Source organism: Coffea arabica, chromosome 2e (assembly GCF_036785885.1).
Source record: "Coffea arabica cultivar ET-39 chromosome 2e, Coffea Arabica ET-39 HiFi, whole genome shotgun sequence".
Lineage (NCBI taxonomy): Eukaryota > Viridiplantae > Streptophyta > Magnoliopsida > Gentianales > Rubiaceae > Coffea > Coffea arabica.
This window is the reverse complement of record NC_092313.1, coordinates 14,666,765-14,684,570: the sequence shown is the minus strand read 5'-3', so window position 1 is coordinate 14,684,570 and position 17,806 is coordinate 14,666,765. Positions and strand designations below refer to the sequence as shown.

General features: G+C 33.1%; 2 protein-coding genes and 1 long non-coding RNA gene across 3 annotated transcripts; 1 reads left to right on the top strand and 2 right to left on the bottom strand.

Moving 5' to 3' along the window:
* Window positions 1-74: 74 nt before the first annotated feature.
* Window positions 75-4,012, bottom strand: LOC113728716 (ATP-dependent Clp protease proteolytic subunit 6, chloroplastic). The gene is made up of 9 exons (XM_072077404.1): window positions 3,753-4,012; window positions 3,583-3,659; window positions 3,307-3,379; window positions 2,109-2,310; window positions 1,951-2,016; window positions 1,601-1,735; window positions 1,190-1,243; window positions 782-874; window positions 75-501 (listed from the first exon to the last, which is right to left on the bottom strand). The coding sequence occupies exons 1-9, from the start codon at window positions 4,010-4,012 to the stop codon at window positions 382-384; spliced, it is 1,080 nt and encodes a 359-aa protein (XP_071933505.1). The 3' UTR covers window positions 75-381.
* Window positions 4,013-6,963: 2,951 nt separating this feature from the next.
* On the bottom strand, window positions 6,964-8,438 carry LOC140037201 (BURP domain-containing protein BNM2A-like). The gene is made up of 2 exons (XM_072081387.1): window positions 8,147-8,438; window positions 6,964-7,954 (listed from the first exon to the last, which is right to left on the bottom strand). Exons 1-2 carry the CDS (start codon window positions 8,201-8,203, stop codon window positions 7,046-7,048), a joined length of 966 nt encoding a protein of 321 aa, XP_071937488.1. The 5' UTR covers window positions 8,204-8,438; the 3' UTR covers window positions 6,964-7,045.
* Window positions 8,439-9,922: 1,484 nt separating this feature from the next.
* LOC140036704 (uncharacterized) lies at window positions 9,923-13,252 on the top strand. Its single transcript, XR_011840250.1, has 3 exons — window positions 9,923-10,243; window positions 10,658-12,395; window positions 12,885-13,252. It is a non-coding gene; the product is annotated as an uncharacterized lncRNA (long non-coding RNA).
* The last annotated feature ends 4,554 nt before the right edge of the window (window positions 13,253-17,806 follow it).

Sequence of the window (17,806 nt, the reverse complement as noted above, 5' to 3'; positions counted from 1 at the left end):
CCACAAATTTCTTCTGCCCGCCACCACGCACAGTGCTGAATTTGCTTAGTGCAAGAAATTAAGAGGGAATTGAATGCAAGAAACCACGTCACTTTTGACTTATGACTTAATTCTAGTACAAACACGGCAGAGCAACTTGAAGAGAAGCACCGGCCGTACCAATAAGCAAAGATGTTTCATTTTACACCTTCGCCAGGTTCTATTCTTACGCATAACACGTCCAGGTTAAATGATTCACTAAGGTTCTACTGGTATCACAACAACAGAGACTCATTCCACGACTTCCAATTACATAAGCGATACAATATGCAAAGTGTGTTGTAAAAAAGCAAGGAATTTCAATAAATTTTGCTGGGGAGAGTTTGCAATTTAATGTCTCAGTCAACAAGATGTTCCAAGAAGGTTGCAAAACAAGCATTGCCTGGCACCTGCTAAATGGCACATGTCCAATGCCATGCCGTGCTGCCACTTTGCTTGTGCAACATCAAGCCCCGCTATGCTCTGCCATTTTTACTAGCGCAAGTCACTGTTTGGAAAACATGCTATAGCTTCACGTATCACGTCTACGTTTTAGTATTCTGTTTCTAAAACCCCATCAATTAGACCAAACTCCATAGCCTGCAATTAAGATAGCCATGAAGAAATGCTACTTTTGCTAACAAATGTGGCAGCTACAGTAAAAAAAGCCGATGTTCTCAAACTAATTCCACTTAATGGACAAAGTCTTTTAATAATTTGTGTAATATAAACTAAAAGGAGAGGACAAAGCTAGCAGCATTACCTCAGAGACAGATAAGAAACGATCCCTTTCAGTGTACTGTTGCACTTTCTCAAGAGGTTGGCCAGTAAAACTAGCGTACATTCTGTCAATATTCTGCATTACATAACAATTTAAGGAGTGAAGAACTATAAGTTGACAGGTAGTAGAAGTACTAAAAGAAATTATAACAAGTCTGGGATCACAGATAAATATCATACTAACAGAAACCCAGCCTAAGCAATCAAAGTTTCATTGACATCAGAGGAGAGATGTTCTATACAAAGAAACAACAAATTGGTTGTTGGTTTCTGTTTTAACAACATGTTGGTATACCAAATTCCAGCAAAGAAGCCGGAAGAGCCAATCATAAACTGAAATAATTAGTGGAGAACATCAAAGTAAAGAAGCTGATTAGGAAAGAAAACTGACATGACGAGATTGAACTGCTTCATTCACTTGGCGCCTTACATCCTCCACATGTCCCTGCAAGAAGAAATAAAACCATTTGTGACGGACAGTTAATCAATCTTGCCAAGCATAAAAAATGGTTTCTTTATGTCAAAAGAAGCTAGCAAAACGGTGGTTTCTTTGTGTCGAAATAAAGATCTGCCAAAGATAAAATAACCTATTTATCATCATTCTGTACCATCCTGTCCTTTCCTTCTAGGAAATGAAGTTGAATAAGGGAAACCCAAGAGTAACAGAAAGTTGGTGCACACACCATTGCACTTTATAAGCTATTATTAAATTTGTTCCTCATTCTCTCTCTTTTTTAAGGTCCATCAATGATGACATTTACTCCAAAAGCAGAAAAAATTGAAATAAAGAATGGCATTGTACCCCGCATCCACTTTGCGGTTGATGTATCATAATACGTGCATTTGGCATCGCATACCGCATGCCCTTTTCTCCACCAGCAAGCAGCAGCGCACCTTGGCTTGCAGCAACTCCAAAACATACTGTACCGACCTTAGGCTTTATCAGAGACAAAACAATTGCCAAAAGAGAAGCTACGCTTGTAAAAGCAATGAGTGAAGACATTAAACCAACTGCAAATCTTCTAATTACAAACTCTTAAAAAAACATCGAAAATTCAAGCATAATATGAGCTTTACAGAGGAGAAAAGGCATGCAATATCAATCCAAGTATAAAATCACTGACAGAACTTTGAAAGAGTAGTTATGCCTACCCAGGACATGCAATCGTAGATTGCCAAGACAGAGTAGGTGCTCCCTCCTGGGCAGTTCAGATACATCTGACATGCAGAAAATGCAATACTGGTTATCAATTATTCATGTCACTCTACTAAAATTTTAACTTTATGGTTGATAGGTAATATAACATCACCAAAATATCAGTATCTTCATCAATAGTGGCCAGAGTCACGAGCTGTGATATAACTTGTTGAGCCACCTGAGAAGTAACTGGCTGACCAATAAAGATAATGCGATTCCTAAATAGGACAGTACAGAGATCCAGCGGTCCCCCTGGTGTCATTACAGCCGGCATAATGGGAGGGTTCCCTTTTTTGGCTTCTATAGGACCATAACTGTAGGCGATGAAATATCATAAGAACATAGTGTCTCAAAATCAAGGAAACCATTCTCCATGTAAAAGATGAGCATGAAAAATCTAAAAGAAACTTTGGATACTGTCCATGTCAAATCTGCACCACAAACAACCAATCACAGAGAATTAAATTGTCTTTAGTGATTAAGTGATAGTAAAGATACTAATGTTAGGCACTTTTAGAACAAATATTTCAACGACAAGGTGTACTCTGGTCCACTACAACGAGTTTTGAGAGGAAGCCCTGAAGCAAAATTCAACAATATCTACAAAGGAACATTTCATTATTGCCACCACAATTATTTTCTAGACACCACTTCATCGCAGATGGAGTTCCTTTTTTCACCCTAGCTAGTAGCTAGGCAAAAATAGCCTAGACATATATTTCATGTGGGCATGTTCAAACTTAATGTACTATTTGCATAATAACAGCATAATGCTGGATATTTGAGATGGAGACAGCCACCTTATTGGATCAGTACAACAGTCTTGTATCTACTTTGATTTCTCAATAGTTGAAAGCCCATGAAATGTGGATGCTTTATGCCCCAACCTCAGAAAAAAGAATGCCATAACTTTTTCTTCCTCAGACAATAAGCATAAGATAGCTGAAATTTTTTAACTTAAAAAAAAAACCCCTAAAAAAATGATGGTATTAATTAGATAGGAGCAAAATCGTCCTTATGTTACACCTTTAATAGTCAACAATACTAAATTGTGCATGAACATTCGTTCCTTAAAGAACAATCCAATCCCTTCATGACATTCATAACAGTGAGTTCATTTTGTCCCAAACACGCAGAAAATGAATGAAACTTAACTGCTCATAAACACGTGCAACATTTGAAAAAAAAAAGAAAACTGCAAATGAGTCCTATATCCATAAAGACGCATTACACACATGGAAATGAGCATACATTTAGAGTAGGGACTAATATTTGTAAGCTTAATACAATACAAGGAGACGATAGACAACCTGGAATTCGAGCCAGCACAAGGATCATTCTGCTCATGCTTTAACAAGAACCCGTTTGTTTTACTAGATAATCCTGCTAATTTACCAATAACGTTGTTAAGAAACTGATTGGAACAATAATTAACAAATGTTCCTAAAACCAAATAAGGACCTGATTGTACGGGGAAAGAAGACAAGAAAAGAAAATGAAAAGATAGTACACTTCTTTCCCCAATGGGTATTAAAAATAATAAATAATTTAGGTTTATTATCAGTTCAAAAATATCAAACACTTACCAATTGCAGATAAATCAGCACGGGGATTGGGCAGAGCAGATGGTAAAGATCGCTTCTGATTCCTAAGAGAAAACAATCTATAAACAGAATTGAAATTATCAAAGTAACAACAAATAAGTGCAGCTTTGAGTATCAGTGTGTGTGTCTCTGTATTGTGAATTTGAGGATACCCATCAAGGGATGACGCAGCTAAATACGGCGTCGTTCTCGGTGGATAAGAGACTCTGGGTGAACAAAACGGAGCTGCAATTGTTGAAGCCACCATTTTTCTGATTATGCTCTCGCAGTCTCTGTCTATGCAGGAACGAGAAGCAGCAGAGGAGACGGGGCTGCGTACCACGGCAGCCTCGACAAGGTTTGAAAGGGGATAAGAAGTAATCAAACTAAGAACTGGGCATCTTCGCAAATAAACGAAAGGTAAAGGACTCATGACGATAATTAGTGTCAACCATCGCCAATAAAACATATTAAAATCTGTTAATCGAATGAAACCATGTAATTAGTTGGTGAGTATTTGAAATTTTATTAGGCTTATAAATTGGAGTGTATGTTTAATATGGTTTTTTTTTCCTAAAGAAAAGAGGTTATTGGTAGTTTTTGAAAATTTTATTTTAGTTATAAAGGTGAGAGAAACTACTTAAATGTGAGGGTCAAGAAAAGATGAGATGGTTGTAAAATAAGATTAGCAAGTAATTGAACATGATAAGAAGACTTAGATATGTATAGCGGTAAGAGTCATATAACTTTTTAAAAAACTTAGGATTCGTTTGGATTAGCTGTTTTTGGGATTGTTTTTCAAAAACAATACTGTAGCATTTCGTTTTTCAAATACAAGTCCGTTTGGATTAGTTGTTTTTGGGATTGTTTTTCAAAAACTATATGAAAAACTTTTACTGTAGATGTTTTATGGATTATTTTTAGATGTATTTTTAAAACATGTTTTCGATTATTTTTATAATTTATAATTTTTATAATAATATACATTTATACATTTATAATACATTTATAAATATTTATAAATAAATATATTTATATATTTATATACAAATATATAAATGTATTATGTTATATATAATACATAATTAAATATATTTATAAATGTATAAAAGTATATTATTATAAATGTATAAATTATAAATGAATATTATATAAATGTATAAATGTATAAATGCTTAAATTATAAATAATAAAATATAAATTTTTATATTTTTATACATTTATGCATTTATATTACATTTATAAATATTTATAAATAAATATATTTGTATATTATAATTTATAATTTATAATTTTTATATTTATATACATTTATGTATTTATATACATTTATAACTATTTATAAATAAATATATAAATGTATTATAAATGTATTATATTATATATAATACATAATATGAATATATTTATAAATGTATAAATGTATATTATTATAAATGTGTATAAATTATAAATGAATATTATATAAATGTATAAATTAATATATTATAAATATACATTAATATTATGTATAAATATACTGAGTGTGTATACACTATTATAGTTGAATGCATGACACATATGTAAAATTTGGATTTTAAATTCAAATTTAAATTATGTGTCATGTAATTGTAAAAATGTATACACTTTCAATGTATAGAAAATTAATCAATTAAGAAAACTACAGAAGCCAATATTTTCTCTAAAAGCCACATTTATTGAAAAAAAGAAACCACATATAAAATCCTATCAAAGTATCGTGCCTATTGCCTTCTTCTTCTTCTTTTTTTTTTGTCATTCGTCGCTATTTTATCTATATCTTATTCTATCCTAATCTATTGGGAGGCTCAACTGGACTTATGGGGAGACAGGTGGAGACTAAATTATCATCGGACTAAACGAATGCACTACATATCCGTCTGAATTTTTTAGAAGAGCCACTTATTATGTGTGGCAATCAGTGGAAGGCAAGATTTGAAATCTTGCCTCCCACCCCACCAAGGCCACCGGCCCATTGTTGTTGGAGAATTGAATCTCAGACGGCTTCTTGACCGGCATCATCCTTCCAATTTGTACTGCGATAATACCAAGCATAGAGTGCAATCTGAACGAGTCCAGAAAGTGCTCCAATACCATTGGGAATCGTAACGTTGTAATCAAATTTGAGTGAAGCATAACATAACCCAAACAATACCATTGAGCAAATTAGCAAGCGATATGTACTTCACACTCTTTTTTCTTGATCACATTTTTCATAATTGTCAACGAAGCATGCAAATTACACCAACGAAGATAGACCTTTGCTTCTCGGCGTGCTAGACGGCAAGAGTAATGCCAATTACGATGGCAGTTGCAATTGTTTCAGTCATGAGCAAATAAATGATCGTTTGCCTTTCCCACAAATCAATCGGAGTGAACAAAGAATAATGTGAGAGGTAGATGGCCTCTTTAACAAGTCCAATACCATTGATGGTCGAAACTAAGACGGTTTGAGATTTTACAAATGAAATACCATAAAATATCCACATTTGCACAATTCAATAGCGTCACAATATAAGGGTTTGATCTGAATTCCGCAACTGATTTTGCTTTACATATTTTTACGAATGTTGGGACGGTCGAGAGAGAGGTCGAAAGATATAAACATTTCCAATTATCCCAATAACAGTCCTTATCGAATCGATGTTCACCATCTTTGATGTACCTTTCAAGTGTGCAAATGTGATGTTTTCAACTGGAATTTGATAAAAATCTGACCCTAAAAGAGATATAGAGCAATTGAAGCTACGATAATTTAACCTTTGAAGATATGTGCAATTGCTATTTATAAAGATGTAAGGTTTTCCAATTCTCTATAAAAAAAAATGATACTACTAAAGGAAACTCCAATTCCAAACCATGATTCAGATTTCAGACTAACAACAACATAAAAAGTAAAGGCAAAAATAAAAAAGCAAGCGCAAAAGAGCACAAGTGACTTTCAAATTACTAGAGTACCATTCATAAATCGCCTCTTTCAAATTACTAAGAGTTATACAACATGAACCCCATTCTTTGGACTGATTGCTTGTCCGCTCGAAACCAAATTTAAAAAAAAAAAATTTTTAAAAAAAAAGGAATAAGGAAAAAAGCACTTACCGCTGTGCTATCAACGTAAGCTCGATTTAAGTTTATCATTAACTTCTCAAATTAGTAGCAACTGAGAATCTCTAACAATTACTCAGCACAGAAGGATGCAACTCACAGATGTAGTTAGTAGAGTAGTTATCTAAACAACAGCACCACATAGATTTTTGCTAATTTCCCCAGTTCTGAGTTAGATTCCTGCAGACGATGAAATTTGCTAGTTGGCCGTCGCTTCAAATAAAAGCAAATACAAAATGGAACAAAAACAAGCATTGTGGATTTGCACAACAGGTAGATTTCATTTCGGGAGAGTACTGGGATTAGCACTCCAAACATGTAGAATTTACAAAACTGGCTAAAATTAATAAACAGGAGTCGATGCAACCCACACAAGATTATTCTCTGGGAGAAAATGGCAAATAGGAGAGCCTCCGGGCACAGTTTTCAGGACACGAAATGCTAAATGATTAGGGTCCCAATCCGAGGTATCCATATGACAAACAGCTGCAGCATCCACTCTTCCTCCATTCTCGCCCACAAGCGAAACCTTGAGAAGCTTGTTATCCTTTTTAGTATGGCAGTAGAAGACTGCGTAAGGGTAAGACAGAACATGACATGCTACCATTCTGGCAGGCGAGATCACTCGGGGTTCATCCTGGATTGTATAGTTCTGCAATATGCTAGAGGTTTGTTCTGTTAGGTGATTCGTAGTTACAACTTTCAGTGGGGCTTTTGATCCCAGGATCTCACGTGCAGAGTCAAGCATGGATTCCAGGGACGTTGCGCAAAACTTGGCGTCCTTTGTCGCTGGTTTGAATTCGCAGTGGCTCAGTGTATCTATCATCGCTTTGGCTTGGCGGGAGTCTTGGGAAAAGGAAAAGAGATGGAGAAGATACGGCAGTTGGGACGATGAAAACGGAATGGAATCAGCTTCTTCTCTAGACAGTAGAGGGGGTCTGGCAGAAGGCTCTACGACGGGGAAATAGATTGGAATCCTGTTCCCAAGTTTGATCTGTTTGTCGGTGAAGAAAACCTTTACTGCAAGCTCGTACATATGATCTTTATCCGACGACACAGATGGACTCATTTGATCAAGCTTTTCCGGCACTCCATTTGCTACATGCTTGCGGCCGAGATTGTCGCTGTCTGGTGCGTAGATCGGAGCATTAAGGTTGTGCCTGGTTGTTTGTAGCATCTCGCGCGTCTCTTTATGATCATGAACATTTAAGGGTTCTTCAGCAATTTTCCTGGCTCTACTGCCACAAACACACTGCAATCGAATTCAAATTGATCAAAGTCATGCACACGCTTCAGATTCTGTAGCAGTATGAGATTCATAGCATAGCAGGAATTAGAACGAGCTGTATTGGTGGCAAGAAGCACTTCTCAACCATCAAATACTTGCAAAGCAATAAAGTAGTAGTAGTAGTAGTGTTTTGCATGGCAGAAACTGAAAGATTACCTCCAAGACAACTAACGTGTGAAAGAAGAAAATGCAAGAATGGAGTCCAGCAGCCATGTCTGCTTTTCTGTTAAAACTTCCTTTGCTTTCTCTGTTGTACTCGTGGAAATGAAATTAATGAAAAGGAAGCGGTACTGCACTGCTAAGTTTTTTCTCACTTTTGACCATTACTTATAAATAAGAAAAATCTTGAAGTTCGTTTAATACTAGTACATCTTCTGCATGCTGACCAATTAAGCCAAATTGTAAGCTTTAAATTAGTGGGGAAATGGCATGAGCCACATGGCTACTACTAGCTCAAGGCAAACAAGTCGCTGACTGACTCATCGGAAGCTTATTTTGCAATTCTTTCACTCCACTGACCTACCACTTATAAGCCCCAAATCCGGGAGGAAATGTAGTAGAAAGACGTTAACTAATTTTGACACTTGAGAGTGAAATGAGAAATTTTTTTTTCCCAGGTAAGTCGGGAGAAACTTATCGGCCAATCGAATAAAAGTTCACCTATAAAATAAAGAGTGACTTAAAAGACATTCTATATCTAAATAATAGATACAAGCACGGCCCCCGCGTAAATGGTCCAGCGGTAGCCTCCTCCCACAGGGACCGAGAGGTCCCGAGTTCGAGTCTCAACTCCGCTGGATTCCTCCGCGCACTTAACGTGCTAGGGTTGGGTTGGGACGCCGGGCTCGGGCCGCAGGGGATTAGTCGGACCCCGTAAGAATTGATCCGGACACCCATGTGTCGAAAAAAAAAAAAAAAGATACAAGCACGGGATGATCTATCTTATCTTTTCTTTTAGTTTAAGTGCATCGAATGAGTTGAGTTGTATGTTGGATATTGTAAATAAATCTATCTCCGCAATTGTGTCCCTTTCTATGAGCAGGAAACCTGTCTTACCGCTAGCGGATCAGAATTAAATGTTTTCCTTGTTGGTTTTCTTGAATTAAGGTCTCTTTCGGGGCAAAAGACCAGGGGAACTCTCGTAATAGCAACCCGTAGCTCAGCTCATTCATGATTCAGCCAATGCAATTGTTGAATACCTGATTGATAAAAAAAAAAATTTTTTGGGTTAGGTAACAACAAATCCAAGAAAGTGGACTTTTGGAAAGCATATAAAAGTTGAAGAGATCACACAAAGTATAAAAAAAAAAAAAAAAGGAGGACACTCTGTCTGGGTTGGAATGCACCTGTAGCGAATTTAGCATTTAGCAGAGCATGCATGAACCTGTCCTACAGCATACATTATTTTATTTTATTTGAAAAAAAACACACGCACACGCACGTACGCGCGGAAGTAGCAAATGAACGGGTAATGGAGTTGACCGTTATGGCAACACAGGGGTGTTAAAAGAAGGTGCAGAGAATGTTAAAAGTTTTTGACTTGGAGTCTTGTCTAAATGCGTGAGTTATTTGATTCGACAACTTATGCGAGTTTTGTCTTGACTTCTTACTATTATATATATATATATAAGGACAATGCTACAGTGCCTATAGTTATGGTAACGATATTAAGGAAACCTGCTATTACAGGTTTCTATTACCTTTAGTGACAGATCCAAATTTTTAGCGACTTTTTAAATATTATATTAAAATAATTAATATTAACTTTAGTAAGTTTTTAATTAAAACTAGTAAGTTTATGCCTGAAAGATAAGTTTTAGTCAAAATAGAAATTTACACTTTGAGTAATTTAATTTACTTATTATTTGACAAAATTTACTTATGGTTGAATCAAACTTACTAATACTAAAAGTAAAAAATGTTCATATTTAAGTAAAAAAGTTACCGGTTTCTGAAAACGATTTTGGGTTCTGAAACACTTCCGGGTATCATCTCTTTAAAGTCATCTGCCTTCTTATTACTTAGTTCTCAGTTCCAACGATACAATTGAATTCCCAGGCAAAGGATTCCACTTTAGTCCACACTTTCTCTTGGTTTCAATTGCATAAATTTTCTCACTTCCAAATTTTCATCTTCAGTTCCCACTTTCCCTCTATCCTTTCTCATCGATCGGTTGTTTTTGGGTGCTGCCATATGCGGATACAATAAAAGGGTTAGCGACGGTGGTAGCCAATCAAAGAGAGCAGTGCCGAGGTTAGTCCATCATGTCCACTTGAAATCGTTTGATTATATTGCTGTAATTTATTTATATTTCATTTGTTTTGTTTGTCAAGATTTTCTTACGAAATCAAGGCTGAGTATTTGAAGATTTTATTGCAATTTTGGGGCTGAAAATGTCCACTGAAACATCTAGGAAATGGTTGTAGTTTTGATTGTCTACGGGTAAAATATGGTTAATAGCCATATGAAACATCTAGGAAAGGACTTGAGACTAGGCGTTTAAGTTAAATGTGATTAATTTGTGAATGCATATAAGATGTTTGGTGAAATGTCAAAGAGAAATTTCTGTGTTATGATTGCTACTCGGTGCGAAGGCATTTTTTCTGTGTTATGATTGCTACTCGGTGCGAAAGGACTGAGAAGTGTAAGAATTTTTTCTGCCTGCAGTTCCACACTATTCTGGTCCATTGCCGCTGCAAGACCCCTGTTTGATGGTATAAATGATTACTCATTTTAGAAAGAAAGAAAGAAAGTAATTGTAATACTATAGCATGAATTTGAAATCTGCTCAGGAATGAAACAATAATATTATCACCATCAGATCAAGTGCCTGACCAATTGATGAAAGTTATTTGTCCACCAAATACTTTGTAACATGCTAACATTTATGTGCACATTAACATAAAGTACATGCCTATTAGCTCATGAGTGTGTGTACATGAACAAAAATCAAATGCCAAGTTTTTATTTCCCCCCTTTATTTATCTGCACATGCACCTTTTGGTTATCCATCGATCTGGTATAGATATTCCCCAGTTCCTTATAAAAGTCATGGTTCATGTCCCTAATCAACTTCTTAAACAGAGGAAGATTATAATGTCAAAGATAAAACTACTGATGACAAAGCAATGCAATGAATACTTTTCCACTAGCTCATGGATTCCGGATATAATTGTTAGCATAGCTAAAGCAAGTGACTTCAAGGCTCTAGGGAAAGTGGTGCAGGAGATACGAATAAGTACCACAACAAAAACTAAACTAATTCTTGTTTCAAATGACCACTATTGCCTATGTTTTAATAATGCATTAATTTAAGATTAAAGAAAGGTTACATGATTAATGGCTATCTTTTCCAGCATTAGTAATCCAATAAACTAATCCAGACCACTCTCCCTCCAATAAAAGCTTTCAGATAGTCAAAACAGAAAAGTTCCAATTAAATATCCTTTTTCAAATCTTTACTGATGCTCATAAGTAGGATCTTTGATTTTTTTTTTTGAGCCAAATTATCCTCCAATATAACAGCATTCTCGGCTACAGGGCTAAAAGGCAGTAAATTTCATTTTAATCGTAACTTCCTGCAATTGGAGTTACAGCTTTGGCGGTCAGATTTTACATACAATTATTTCTGACCAAAATTTATGTATTTCATGCATGTTGAAAAGATCCCTTTTGTATTAGTGATGATTTATTGTTGTTTTGAAAATTCTATTCAACAATTAACCGCATAATTTTGCTACACAAAATATACTACAATACTCTAAACTCCTGCAAAAGGGCCCGCATACAACAGTTTAGTTGAACGATTTTAGCTGACATGAAAGTGAAATAATAAAGAAAGATCAAGAAAATTAAATACAGACCTGTGAATCTCTGTCTTCAGTTTCCAATTACCTGCTGCTTGTTGCTCTGTGCTTGATGGAATGATTCAGAGACTAAAAGAGCGCTTCTATGAAGAAAAAGTTTTTTTTTTTTTGGGCAAGGAATATTCCAATATAATCAGATTTAACTAAATGCCTTAATAGACAAGAATGTGATTGCTAGAGTTGTTACTTTAATAAAGGAAAAGAGCAGAGAAGGAAAAAAGGACTTGACAGTGCAGGCTATACGATCCTCCCCAAGGGAACCCAAGCCCCTTTAAATTCAAGAAAGGAAGATTATGAAATTGGGACAAAGTGTAATTCCTCAGCTGAAGCTAACTCAGGGGTCCCCTGTCCGCCCTTTTTCTTTTTGAAATGGTCCCTTGATCAACAGGTTTGGCGGCAGGACAGCTAATGGTCAGAAGAGTTTTGGGAAAATTTTGGACATCGGAACCGTATTATATTACATGGGATTGAATCTCCCCCTTCTTCTTGGTTCAAGGGAAACTGAAACAAAATAGGAAACAGTGTTGCAAGATATCTAGGTAAAAGTATTCATTTCTCTTTTGTTGATAATATTGATCATCTACTTCAAACTGTTTGTTCTTACTCCTAAAGCTAGTATTGTTGGTTTACTGGGCACAGAAGGTTTGGACTCTCTAGGATTCTTGGGGTTCTGCTTTTGTATGGCGGCCATATGCTTTGTTTTTTATTTTATTACTTATTAAATCTCATATCATTCTTAGATATTTGAGAATATTATTAGATAAATTTAATATTGTCTTGATGATTGGAGAAGGGTGGTTTGGTTTCTCTGAGTTGTTGTTGTGGCTTTCAGCCTTATTCTGGTTTTTTATACTTATATTCTCAAAATTGGTACAGGTGGTTTACTATAGAAATGTTCCTCGCATGGCTTGTTCTGCTGCTAAAGCTTAGGGACTTGAAGCACGCATACGTTTTACTGTTATTATTGTCATCATTTGGTTATTTCCGCTTCCAAATATGCTAAAACTAAAAGTCATGTTCTTTTTCAGGACTGGATATCTCAACGGGATGGAATAAGTGAAAGGAAGCAGGAAAGATTAGCATTAATCATGGAATTCCATATGGATGGTTCTAGTTAAACATGGGGTGCATCGGACACAGTCTCGCTTTTGGTCTTAGTTGTTATAGCCTTATAGGTGTTTTCTGATTGCGCTACTACTCTTGTAGTTGTGACCCTCTCACATTTTGTTCAGCTTAGTCAGGGACTATTATGCAGTAGTTGTTCTAATGCTTAACCATGAAAAACCTCAGTGGTTTTATATAAGCAGCTACTTACTACATGCTACATTTTGCTGTAAAGTACTAAAGGGATTTGCCCTTACCACATTAATAGCGGTGTAACATCCATTCTGTCGTAGGAGCACATACTCTTATTTATTTCTGCGAGCATTAGAAGTTCCTTTTTATCCATTCGTTTCGGTGCGACCAAAAATAAAGTGTGTTGCTTTCCTATATAGACTGACGGCACTTTTATGAGAGAGCATCGGCCTTTGTGAAGTTAAGTGCTGTGATTTCCTCAGTAACCGATTAGCAGAAGTCCAAACAAATAGTATCTTCCCACGTCCTCTACGAATAAACAAGTAATCCACCTTTCTATTTAATGACAATCTGCCATTAGGAATAATGGGACAAACTAGTTTCGACTTTCTTTGTCCATTTATCGTAACCGAGGAAACAATAATTGTGGGGGTCTCATAAATACCTTCAATGAATCCGTAAAAAGGCTACCAGCTTTAGGTACTATGAATTCTTTGGCATAAAGAAATTCAAGCGTTACTAGTGCATCGACCTTTCCTACTCTAACTAAAATTAATGGCTAATAAAAGTCACCTTTGTACTTATCTCTTGAATTCTTAACTGTTTCAAAATTTAATAAAGAATTCTATCACAACCACAACACTTTTGAATTCAAAACTACAAAAAGGCCTATCTTTTTTTTTTTAAATTTTGGGTTAAAGTTAGCAAAAGTTCTACTTATTTTCACCTTTCTTGTAAAAAATATTTTTTGTTGCAATTTCAAATTTTAGTTATTCATTCGACACTAGTACGGGCATAGATACGGATTAAGCAACCAGTTTGAGGAATAATATTTTTTATTATAAAATTAATTTGAATTGAATTAATAATTTGATATTTTCACAATAAAGTGTAAATTTTTTGTCATTTTTCAAAAAAAATTAAGAAATCTATATTTTAGCAATTGTTGTCCTTAAAATTGTCTTAATTGAAGTTCGTTAAGAATAATTGAAGTTCCGATATCAATACTCTATTCAAATGTAAATATTCAACCTAAGTAACAAAATAAATGATAGCTTAACAAACGAAATATGCGTTCAATTGATCGTGTTCGAACTACATATTCTGTTAATGGTTAGTATATATGAAATTGTACTTTCCATTTGTAGAAAATTAATATGCATTTTATATCTACTAACGAATAAATTACCTATGTTTTGAACAAATCAAACCTAAACTTATGGTGTGATATGTATATAGTTGCTCACATTTATACTTATGCCATCATCCTTTCTTCCACTTGCTTTTTAGTAGTGCAAATTTCTTTTGATTATATTTAGGGGTGGTAATTTTCGATACGACCTGAAAATACAATATGAACCTAACACGAAATTAATTGATTCGGATTGAGGTTTCGTGGGTTCGGGTCAGAATCGAGTCGAATCCGACAAACTCGAAAAGAAAATGGGTCGAATTCGGGTCAAACCGTGGGTGACCCGATACGACCCGATCACCTGTTTATGAATTAAAAATTATTTTACCTAACTAAACTAAGTTATTCTTTTTTTTCAAAGGCATTCATCACTTAACCCTAAATGAATTTATTTAACTTATTTGAAGTTGAAATTATTATATTTGGACAAATAATGTATTATATTATTTTTTACTTTTATATTGCTTTTATTTATTTTGTATTTGGTTCGGAATAAAACACTTTTACGGTGTTTTTAATTTATTTTAGATTAGGTTTGGGATTATTTATTTAATTTTTATTACTTGATTATGTAATTAGTCTTGTGCGAATTAGAAATTACAGTGGTAAATTAATAAATTAAAATTACGTTTTGGGTCATTCGGGTCGTCCCGCCAACCCGACAACCTGAAATTTTCAGATTCGGGTCAGATATCCTGACCCGTTTCGGGTTGGCCGGTCAAGTTCGCGTCAGACAGTTTTCTATTATACCTGGGTCTCAACTCGACCCGCCACTCCGATTTGGACCCGGTTGCCACCCCTAATTATATTGGTAAAAAAATAACATATTTTACAAATTATTCCAATTTATTTAGAAAATGTTACTAATTCCATTAGAAGCATTGAAATGTAATCATGGTTTATTAATTTTTTACTAAATATAAATACTACATACAAAAGGAAAATATATTTGACTTTGTTTTACTTTGATTAGAAAAACCTGTGGTAGAAATAACGAAATAGTAACAGGGGTGCAAATTTCAAATCAACAACCAACGTACACTTAATTACGATAATTTTGTAGTTGACCAAACTAATATATGCCATAAAGTAGTAAGATTTGATCATTTATAAATTGGCAATTTTAGCAATTTTTTTAACAATTTATATACCATTCACCTATAAAAATTATGATTATTATAAAATGCTATTTTATAATAATTTACATACTATTTGCCAATTAAAAGTAAGTTTCATAAAAAATGCATATAAATCCATACTTTAAATGATACAAAATATATTTGAATCTCACGAAACTTAATATGTGGGTAAATTTATTATAGTTTTCAAAGATTATGCCACATTAGTACAAATTTAACTGTTATACTTGTGACCTAGAAAATAAATTTATTAGAACACATAACCTTGATGAATGATACATACAATCATATATTATACATTTACGTTACCAGCAATTACTAACTATAATATTAAGTTTCAATCATTTTACTTAAAAAATCTTAGCATTATTTTAAATAAACTTCCTAATACTTGTTTCATATAAGTTTCTTTAAGTAAAATTGTAAATTTATGCCACAAACTAGTAAGTCTTGATGGTTAACCAAATTTACTATTCTATCAATAGGATTTACTTTTAATCCGTGAAAACTTACTATTACTTGAACTAAACTTACTCTCCAAAAAGTAAGTTTCGAATATAGAGTAGTAATATATTTTTTAAAAAACGTAACTTTCATTTTTATTTCAATTTACTTTTTAAGACATAAATAGGATAACACTTAGATGACCTTTTTCGATTTATTTTTTATTTGCTTTTAGCGACCATTTAATTATTTGATAGGTCTATCCACCTAATTAGGATAACACTTAAAAATAAGAAAGTAAGTTTTCTATCTAAAATAATAAGTTAACAGTAATAAATTAGTAACTTTTATACTTCAAAAGGTAAGTTGGAATAAATATTAAACTTACTTTTTAAATAAATAAATTACTACTTTATATCCCAAACTTACTTTTTAGAGAGTAAGTGTAATTCAAGTAATAGTAAGTTTTTATACATAAATAGTAACTCTTACTAATAACATGGTAAATTGATTAATAATCAAAACTTACTGATTTATGGGACACATGTGCTATTTTATTTTAAAACATATTTCAAACTAGTATCAGGAAATTTATTTGAAATAACGATAAAATGTTTTATTAATCATTAATTCTTAGTACCTTAGTTAGTAAGTACTCATAAGATACCTGTATAATATATGATTATAGGTATAATTTAAAAAAAATTATTTGTATATTTTAAAATACTATGAAAAATAGTTTGAATTTTCACATATTCTTGTAAATATGTAATAAAATTTTGTTGTATTATAAGTTTTAAATCATTTTCAATTTTTGAAAAGTTTGAAAGTTTGGATAACTGTTACAACAAATCTTCCTAGTTATATATAGAATATTACTTGTTTATATATCAAAATTTTTATAATTTTACGCCTATGAATATAATAAGATGATAAAGTTTTAATAAGTTTACATCTGAGACACAATAAATAATAAGAGTAAAAGCCTAAACAAATGAGAAATAATATAATAATAAAAATGACAAAATGTATAACAATTAATATAAGAAAATCAGTATGCTCTGGATTTTTTTTCCTTGGGAGATTGTTCATAAGAATAGGATCCAATAATTATAAATGAAAATCACATGCATATATAATCTATTGTAGAATTTAAATTACATTTAGTTCACGTATAAAATGGTCCTAAAATAATTAGTACACTATGATACAATGTTATTTTAACAACAAAAATTTTTTTTACTAAAAGTCTGAAATATACTTGACATACGTATGAGGGATACTTTACCATTTTTAGTATCTGACATCTAATCATGAAAGTTAATTTGAGAAAAACTATTTTTGACAATAGAATTATTTTGAATTTAACCAACAAGTTGAGATTTTTTAAACAATAAAAGTGAAATATTTTGGGAACTTAGTTGTTTATTTTCCCATAATTAAAAATTTAAAATATGACAAATTATTCTTACATATTTTATAAGGTCATATGCAAAAAAAAAAAATTTTCATAGTATATTTAAAATGCTTCAAACATATAACATTTATAAATGATATGTACAATTGTAAGTTTCTTTAAGTAAAATAGTAAATTTATGCCACAAACTATTAAGTTTTGATGATTAACCAAATTTACTATTCTATCAGCAATATTTACTACTAATCTATAAAAACTTACTATTACTTGAACTAAACTTACTCTCCAAAAACTAAGTTTCAGATATAGAGTAGTATTTTACTTCAAAAAAAAAAAATAGTTCCATATTTATTCAAGTTTACTTTTTGAGACATAAAAGTTACTAATATATCGAGTTAACTTACTATTTTTTATGCAAAACTTACTAACCAAAATTTTAGGTACTATTTCATTTAGATGACC